At 36.7% G+C, this 9472-nt stretch overlaps 2 protein-coding genes across 4 annotated transcripts in view; both read right to left on the reverse strand.

Moving 5' to 3' along the window:
* vps37d (VPS37D subunit of ESCRT-I) overlaps window positions 1-3266 on the reverse strand; it is a 33769-nt gene extending 30503 nt beyond the window's left edge. Inside the window, exon 1 of the mRNA XM_063895503.1 lies at window positions 2211-3266. Within this exon, the coding sequence (XP_063751573.1) occupies window positions 2211-2378 (168 nt within the window). The 5' untranslated portion in view covers window positions 2379-3266. The remainder of the gene's footprint in view (window positions 1-2210) is intronic.
* Window positions 3267-3429: 163 nt separating this feature from the next.
* Window positions 3430-9227, reverse strand: LOC134872279 (uncharacterized). Of its 3 annotated transcripts, none has more exons than XM_063895506.1 (5): window positions 9048-9227; window positions 8262-8383; window positions 6574-6625; window positions 5939-6000; window positions 3430-4975 (listed from the first exon to the last, which is right to left on the reverse strand). In XM_063895506.1, exons 2-5 carry the CDS (start codon window positions 8371-8373, stop codon window positions 4578-4580), a joined length of 624 nt encoding a protein of 207 aa, XP_063751576.1. In that variant the 5' UTR covers window positions 8374-8383; window positions 9048-9227; the 3' UTR covers window positions 3430-4577. The 3 variants fall into 3 exon arrangements, with proteins under 3 accessions (XP_063751576.1, XP_063751574.1, XP_063751575.1); XM_063895504.1 differs by having other exon boundaries at window positions 8262-8380; window positions 9048-9202; XM_063895505.1 differs by lacking the exon at window positions 9048-9227 and having other exon boundaries at window positions 8262-8516.
* Window positions 9228-9472: the final 245 nt, after the last annotated feature.

Consider the following 9472-nt stretch of genomic DNA (forward strand, 5'->3'; position numbering starts at 1 on the left):
AAGAACAAGGCCAATGAGCAATGCCTTTCTTTGTTTCCTAAGCAATAAAACTACTTCTTTATCCAATTCTTGAGTCCTTTTGATGATACACTTTTAGACCGTGACATGAGTTTAACCCAATGAGGGATTTAAGTCATCGGACATCTGGATCTTATGTTATCCGAGAAACAAGCTAAGCAAATAAACCCGGAATCAGAGAAATGGAAGGAATGTTTCTTGATGTGAAATTGCGTTATTCAGTGTTTTACCACCTGGTCTATCTGTGAGACATCTGTGGAAAATTCAGCTGCTGGTAAGCTGTAGATGTTGCAATGACAGCAACACCATACCCTCACACTACTACATCCCATTGTACAGCTGAAATGAGAAAGAGCAGTTGCAAGCAGTCAAAGAGAGCAATGCAAATGTGGTTCTCAAAGTGGGAAGTCAAGCAAAATCAATTGTCGAATTTCTTTATTATTTGACTTCCTGGGGTGCACAATCCCACCGAGAACATGTATGACAATGACAATGCCACCCAAGTTATGTGTGAATGCACGCACTGTTGTCAATAATCCACCCATAGCTGTGAAAGACATGCATTTCTAAAGCATGCTGAATCCTTGCTGAGACTCTTTTCTGTTTGAGCACCCCCTCCAAGGCAAACCTAATCAAAATGGGGCCCATAGGAAAGTTTGGTAACCATTGGTACACCTTGTATCTTTGTGTGTGTGTGTGTGTGTGTGTGTGTGTGTGTGTGTGTGTGTGTGTGTGTGTGTGTGTGTGTGTGTGTGTGTGTCAGAGAGGTATTTACTAATAACTGTTCTATGTTCTTAAGTCATCATTTACATTATGAGCACGTCCTCTTATGGATGAAAAACACGTAATTTCCAGATTTTGCAGAGGAGTTTGGCACAAAGTGTGTGTGTGTGTGTGTGTGTGTGTGTGTGTGTGTGTGTGTGTGTGTGTGTGTGTGTGTGTCTATGTGTTACTGACTGGTATTTAGTATGACTTCACCTCAGGAAGGTCATCCTGTGGCAGAGAAACGTGCCTCTTGAAACGGAGAGCAAGGCACGTGGAATCCCATTTGAAAATCTGGGTTTTTGAATTTGCCATGTTTAGAATCAAAGCTACACAAGTGAAGGAAACGTCTATTGGTATTTTCGGCAATAATTCAACACATCAAAAGTCAGTTTTATGCAGTAAAAGTCTACTTTTATTCAGAATGACCTCCGTCGCCAATGTATCTTTCGAGGGAAAGGACTGAGGTTGTAAAAGTTTCATTTCTATTAAAACATGTATTTCTTTGTATACTAAAGTACCGCCGAATTCAAAAGTAAGTACTAATATCGATTTTAATACCCTAAGCCATCTTTTCCCTAATGTGCAAGTCTTCAAATGGACTTCCAACACTTTAACGCCAGATTTATAAGAGGAGTTCTGCGTAAAGACAACCCAAACAGGGGTGCAGATGGAGGTCTTTAACACCTCCATATGATGCTTCCTGCACGATAATAACCATGTGATGTAAAAAGAATCACTAGTACAGACCACACAAGTCCTTGTTCCAATACATAAAGAGTCAATTGTATTAAGTAAAAGTACACTTTTATTCAGAATTCAGTTCTGCTCGCCAATGTATCTTGGGAAGAGGACTGACCGTAAAAGTTGAAATTCTAGAAAAACAGCTATTTCTTTATTTACTCAAATAAAGCCGAATTCAAAAGTAACTACAAATAACTCTTTTAAGCTGATATGCAATTTCCCCCCTTATTTAAAAGCCTTCTAATGGACGAGAAACACTTAATTGGCAGATTGTTAAGAGGAGTTCTGCGTAAAAAGATGGGGGTCTTCAACACCTCCATGTGATGCTTGCTGCACGATAATAGTGTTGTGACATAATATAATCATATAAAGCAAATCACTTTGTGGTTAATCTGTGATTCAGTAACTAATAATTCACCGCAGATATTAGGGGGACCGGGGTTCATTCATAAAAAAGGAATTGGAAATCCGACCACTCGCCACGCAGACAATCGATGAGCCATAAAGCGGATTTAAAGAAAATGACCTAAACCCTAATTTCCAGCCACAAAAAAAATAAATAAAAGGGTACAGAAAATGCATGTAACAGCATCGGTAAGTACAAAAGCAGATGTTTAATGAAGCATTAAAACAGCGCACATTCCTCATGGTACTTTGTCTCTTTCTGGGGAACAGATCCTCCTTACCTTTTCATTGAGTCGAAGGATTTGGTCCATTTTCTCGTCGTTTTGTAAAAGCTCCTGCAGCTCACTGGTGCTTAAAGCCCTGTATCCGTCAGGACACGTGTTCCCCTCCTTCAAAGTGGACATTTTCCTCCTTTTTATTCCTTTAAGTAAGACGGTTTTAGGAAACATAAAGTCCGCACAGTGGTGGTTACATTTCGCTCACATCGGAATGCGATCTGCCTGCATGCAGCAGCAGAAGAAGCGTCAAGCTGCACGAACTGAGCGTCAACAGATACATTTCCGGTTTGCGCCTTCAAAATAAAACGGGTTTTTTTTCCCGCCTCAATGCTCTAGAATTTATGACTGCAGAATGTATTTATTGCTTTTCCTATTGACATGACATTATACTAAAAACATTAAGTAACTTGTGGAAAAGTTTAAAAAAGCCCGACAATTTCACATATTTCTAAACACCTTGACTGACCAATTTGTTTGTTTGTTTTCTATCCAAAATGCCCTTAGTTTTGAATTAATGTAATGAACACTGATGTTTATGTGCCATACAGTTTTCAATATCCTAACGTAAGGTGAATGAACCTATCAATCTAACATAAAAATAGAAATATTTACCTCCTAAAAGTAGTGAAGTAGAATTACATTTCAATACAATAGCCTACTTGTGTAAATGTACTCTTCTTTTACATTGACTAGTATACTGCTAGTTTCACAAGAATACTTCCATGTTAAATTGAATACTTTTAAACTCCACTACAATTATTGGACTGCTGTGTTTATTTTTATAGATCAAGATAAGGATAGCTTATAAAATACCACGTTTGCATGCAGGATTTCAAATAGAATATCTTAGCATTTTAGTCTTGGTGCTTCCACATACTTTTCCCATTATGATTTCAAGTCCCAACACTTTGGCTTGACATCACATTTGACTCCTGAGCATTCAGGAAATTAACTCTTTTTTGGTTTCTCTTCCCACAGCTTCACTTCTGCTGACGGCAGCAGCATTTGTTAGCGGTCAGATGGGTAAACTCTGATTTCAGTGGAAAAGGCGCCTTTTCTTTGTTGTGGGTTTAGGAAATGTGTCATAGACTATTCAGACGTGGAGAGAAGGTTTTGCAATGTTATCCCTCCTCTAAGCTCTCTTTAAGTCCAGGGGATATTTTCAACATTTCTCAATTCTTTCATTACACATTTTAAAAAGCCCCAAGATAAAAAAAAACCCTTTTGCCTAATTCAAAAGCTTTAATGTACAAACAACTATGATGCAAGAACGCTCAAGGCTTAAATGATAGTAAAAACTGCTGAGAAATATTTTTAAAATGCTCTGGGAGACTTCTACTACTAAAGAACAAGCCAAACAGATATTTAGATACAACCACTTGGAGAGCAAACGGGATATTAACCATGTTGTTTATAGGCATTGACATGCTTTAACCTAGTGTTCTGGCTCTGGAAACAAAGCTCACTAATGATGGCATAGTCCTCCTGTCCACCCTGACAGTGAACCCATGGACAGAATTTGAAATGTTAAAAAAGTTAGAAATATGAACCAAACTAAACTCCATTTTGTGCCAAGCCCAGCTAGCTGCTTTCCCTCCAATTTCAACCTGTAAACCAAGCTAAGCTAAGCTAGGATGACCAAACGTCCTGTTTTGCCCGGACATGTCCTCTTTTTACGTCCTGTCCGGGGGGGTTTAATAAATTCATGAAAACGCCCGGTTTTCACTGTTGGGACCATTAAAAATGGACTGGCGCTTCCCCCCACCCCCAACAATCGCAAGTGTCCTCTTTTTCGCCACCTCAAATCTGGTCACCCTAGGCTAAGCTATGCTAATTGTCTTCTTGTTTAAAAGCCTTGTGTTAAGCTTACACATAAGAGACCGATGTTCTTAAATAACCCTCATAACAATTGAATACTCTCTGCACCTATACATAAATACCTACATGTGTTGTTCCTTTTGTCTCCTCTCTACTTTCAGTCTTTATGCTAAACTAAGCTAAGCTAACCGCCCTCCCCACCTCAATAGCTTATGTTTAGCACAAACATTATTTAGATATTCTGCATCTTTAGTCTTTAAAACCACACATTAAATAACTACATATCTTTCCATCCCGTGAAAACCTTGCGTGAAATATCACATTTTGTGCAAAGATAGCTATTTCCCCTCTAATTTCAGTCTTTTTGCTAGGCTAAGCTAAGGCCTCCCGCCTCACCAGATTCTTATTTCCTGAAATAACTCTATCATGAAAAGTCTTTTTTAAAATACCACAGTCAAAGTACCTTTGTTCTGATCTCTCTCCTCAGCAGCATATAGACATGGAAGTTAAAAGCCCTTTTTAGAATATTCTCTCTCCTTTTCACTAGCCATTTTAACCCACATCATCGTAATCCTCTTCATTATCGTCCTCACTGCCGATGTCGTCGTAGTCCTCAGTGGACGCATCGTCTTCTGCTGAATCTATTTTCATGTCAAGCGGAGGGAGAGTCCTCACCTCCTTCTCCACCTTCCCATTGTCAAACGCCTCAGGTGTGGCATTCTCATAATCAGGCATCGCCTCCTCGTAATCGTTCGAGGGATCCACGAACTTGGGCATGGCCGCCTGGTATTTAGGCATGGTCCCCTTGGGCTCCTGGTTCTTAGGCATGGTCCCCTTGGGCTCCTGGTACTTGGGCATGGTCACCTTGTGCTCGGGCATGGCTACCTGGCTCACAAGCTCGGCCTCCTCATAGTCGTGTTCGTCAGCCAGATTTTCATGGCTTTGGGCCGCTGAAACAACACATTTCAAATGATGCTCACTTTCATTTTTATATTTCAAAGTTACAGTCTGTGTCGTAGTTTGGTGGTATATTGCTGCAATAGTTGACAGTTTCAGTAACAGTATATATAGAGAGAGAGGTTAAATATTATTAGTTTGGTTGAATGTGTTGTTGGGCAGGATTACAAGAAAACAACTGGTTGGATTTTTATAATTGGAAAGGAGTAGTACAGAAGAGGATTAGGGCCACATTTTGATTTCACCCAAAGTTTTTTTTTTTTGATATTTCGAAAAAAATCAAATATTCTCAGAAAAGTCAGAAGAAGAAAAAATCTGAATTCCAAGAAAAAGTTAGAATTAAAAAAAATAGAATTCTGAGAATAAATCCGAACTATTATTATTTTTAAATGTTGACATTTTTCTCAGAACTAAAAATAATATTTTATCTGCAAAGGACGGTATACATACTACTGATTAGAGTTATGTAAATAGGCTTTGTTTCCAAAATATGTAACCCCCCCAAAATATAAAATACATGATACAATACAATGATACTATATCATGTTTGAACTTAGTATTTACGTCAAGAAATTAACCGCAAATACTTTTTTGAGAAAAAAGAAAGTACTCATGTATTTTGAATAGAAAGCTTTGTCTTGTCCCTCAAAGCTGCTTGTATATCCACCAACATGTTGCTTAAGAAAACATCACGACATGTCTCTTAGTCTGACTAAATGATGCAATATCTGTGGAGGGTTTTGGGGATGTGAGTCCACCTCCAGGGGTTTTAGAAACAAAGAAAATGTCATATTTCCACACACCTTTATGATTATTTTACTGTGTACAGTGGTCACACGTTTGTTTGGTGTGTGTAAAGTAAGACTGTGTGGGTGATTGCTAATGTAAAGGGTATTAAGTGATGTGTAACGTCTTGGTGATAATGTGGTGAAAAAAGAAGAACGGATTTGTCTTGCCTTCTCTGAGAAACTGTGTCCGAGGTGGTAAAGGCGGCGTCTCAACCGGGTATTTGTTGCTTCTAAAAAATAAAGAAAATGGAACTGAATTTTTCTTCTGAGAACCATGATGTCAAATAAGTAGTTCCACATTTTGGGAAATAAGCTTTTTATATTTCTTGCAGAGAGATAGACAATAATGTTGACACCACTCACATGTTCTACTATTAAATGTGAAGCCACAGTTGAGCTGGCTGGTTAGCTTAGCTTAGCATACATGCTGCACTCAGCTTGGGGAAGAATAATGGGGTTTTTCCACAGCTGACTTTTTATATACATATTTTTAAAAGTTTAAAAGTAAAACATTATACAAAAGATATAATACCAAATAAATAATTGAAATCGAGCTAAAATACATTTGAATTCAAGTAAATGAAATTAACAATAAAAATCAATAACAACATTTTAGTTTTGGATGGAAATAAACACTTATATTCAACAGACAGATTTAAGTTTGGTATCAATTTTCTTTTCTAACTCTCGTCAAGAAAGAGAATAAATGTGTATCATCTAATGATTAAATGTTACTTTGAAAGGTACATGAATTTCATACAAAATATGAACGATATTAAGTAAAAGGTAAAGTCATATATTACTTGATGGGGAAGTCAGAATTGTTCCTGTGAAGCTGTTGGATTATGTGTCTCCCTGTGGAAAAACAAGAAGGACATGCAGTTAGATTTTAATCACATAAAAATGATCAACCTTTAATAAAATGTTAATGCTTTTTAATGAACTCAGTGCCCAAGGATATCAGAATGACACGCTCTGTCTTATTTTAAAAGGAAATTAAAGACCTGTCATTTAACTGCTATTATTATAGCCTCATTTTTTAACCTCTAATAATTGATTTCTACATTATTTTTATCTCTTATTTTTATTGTTATGGCTTTTATTACTTTTTGTGATAATTCTTTGTCTTTCAGAAATAGCCTTTTTTATTTTCTTCCTTTTTTTGTTGGTTTTTACGTTGTTTTTGGATGTGATGCACTTCAAGCAAGAGTACGTTAAAGTGAGTTAAAACTTCATGTAAAATACAGATAATTATAAATACTAGAGGCTTTTGATAAATATAATACAATAACATACTAAATGAAACACCGCAGGATCTCATAAAAAGGTTCCTTCTCTATTTGTAGCTTTAAGTAGGATATGACAAAACCTATAACAATACCATCCACCCACAATGCACTTAATAAATCATGTCTTTATCCAAAAGTATTCATGTGTTTATTATAAATAATCCTCTATAATCTCCACATGTGCTTTTATTTATTTGTAATTCTCAGTGATATTCCGCCTGCTTTATTTGCTCTGTGTTAAATCAGCTGGTTTCCCTTCAGGGACCATTAAAGTGAGGCTAATGAAATCCAGAGGGCACCACTAATAATAGCATTCAATTATTATAGTTTTCCATCCGCTTTGCAATACCTCTGCAGTGCCATGGGTTTTATATTCCAAGTATTACAGAATATCCGGTTTTCAATAACAAAAAAAAACAAGAAATATTTCACAATATCAGAAGTGAAACCAAACGAGCACTTTTGCAAACTTGTTTTTTTAATATATAAGCACCTTTTAAACCCTCCAAATGAACATTGATTTGTCAGCACATAGATGTTTTTATGGTAGCAAAATACATTGAAAAGTACGTATAAAACTTCAAATTAAGAGGAAAACACTCTACTTTTTCGGTACATATTACTTTAGCTTTATTTAGGGTACTTTAACTAATGTACATGTATAAACAGCATACATTAATCAAAATATCCAAAGAAAAGGTACAAATTAGCTCCACTTTGTCCGACTTCAACTGTAAAACCCTAAAATAAGCTTACAGTCACAGGGAGCTTCTATTAGCACAATTGTAACTGATTGATTGCTTGACTACTTGATTGCTTAATTAGTTTAAACATTTATAATTTGATGACTTGTTTAATGGGTTAATTAGTCTAACGGTTAATGTTAGCTGATGAATTGATTGATTTTGTAATTACTTAATACTCTTTCATTGACAGCTTGTCTTTGCATTTTATAATGATGTGGTAGTGTAAATACATCTTGTAGGCAGCTGTTTACTATTTTAAACTCACAGTCTACCTTGAAATAGTACTTTTGCATATTAATAAAGAATTCTGATTCTGATTATGAAGAAATTCTATCTAAAAGCATCTGGATATATCTGGTAAATAGGAAAACGTTGAAGATGTTGTAAGAGTAGTATTCCAACTACAATAACACAAAAAATAGGTGAAGGAAGAAAAGGTTTGAAGAGTAAATGCACCTTGTCTTGATAACCATCTGTTGATGCAGATGAAGATGATGCTGATGGCCGCAGACGCAGAAAGACTCCCAAGGATCACCCACACCCAGAGGTACCTGCGTAGAAGCTCCATGGACTTTCTGCTGGACACAACAATTGATCAGAAAATAATAAAGTCACATTAGAGGTGCTGGAAAGCTGTGAATCAACGAGAGGTTTCAGTTTACAAAACTGTGCATCGGAAAAAAAACCCATTCACCACTTCCCCTTTTTGTGCGTTGACTAAGTCTTCAAGTTATTTTTGTGTTTACATTTGGCCTCTGACAAGCAAATCAGCTTGTTGAGAATCTCTAGGGACTTTGTTCATGTTACAAGGAGGGAAATGTGACAGCTGTGCTTCAGGATATCTCAGCCTGTGCTGGATATTAACCAACTTTTATTAACTGTATTGTTTGTCAGCTACTAAGGCTTTTTTATATTCTCTTATCTGTGTCAGCAGAATGAAATAGAGGCTATTAATTCCTGTTTATCTTGGTACCGCATATCCTCTGCAGCTTCCGTTCAACTCCTAATAAAAACACTGACAAATACTGCTGACACTGGCTAGGTAAAGTGATATTTCCCATGGATGCACATTAAAATGTTAAATGATTTTCCTCAAAACCAACTAAATGATGTTTATAGCTAAAGTCACGCCTAATATTTGCATTTTAAACTCATGTATCCTAGCGCTCACATGTCGTAATCATCTCTAAAATGAGTCTAAAATTAACTTTTTCTTTTTTAAACAGTCAGAATGTGTCTTACCTGTTCAGGAAACAGTCTTCAAGTCCTTAAGCAGATGATAACGGCGGGATGCAGGTTGTGATACGTGTGGTATTTGCATGACAGTTTCTAATTTACTTAGTTAACCAAAGAAACTCGAATGCTGAGATGACATTATCCCCTCCCCTCTGTCTCCCTCGCTCCAGTGAGCATGAGTGTGTTTTCCTGTGTGTGTGTGTGTGTGTGTGTGTGTGTGTGTGTGTGTGTGTGTGTGTGTGTGTGTGTGTGTGTGTGTGTGTGTGTGTGTGTGTATTATTATTATAAATAACATTTAATGCAAGTTTTTTTTTACATTTATAGCCACTGACAGAGCAGAGTGTAGTTTACACCCGTTTCCAAATCTCTTTATGTTTTCAGTTCCTCTTGAATCAGCATCATGTCACAAGAGTAGGTGACATTTAATCTTA

Source organism: Eleginops maclovinus, chromosome 11 (genome assembly GCF_036324505.1).
Source record: "Eleginops maclovinus isolate JMC-PN-2008 ecotype Puerto Natales chromosome 11, JC_Emac_rtc_rv5, whole genome shotgun sequence".
NCBI classification, from domain to species: domain Eukaryota; kingdom Metazoa; phylum Chordata; class Actinopteri; order Perciformes; family Eleginopidae; genus Eleginops; species Eleginops maclovinus.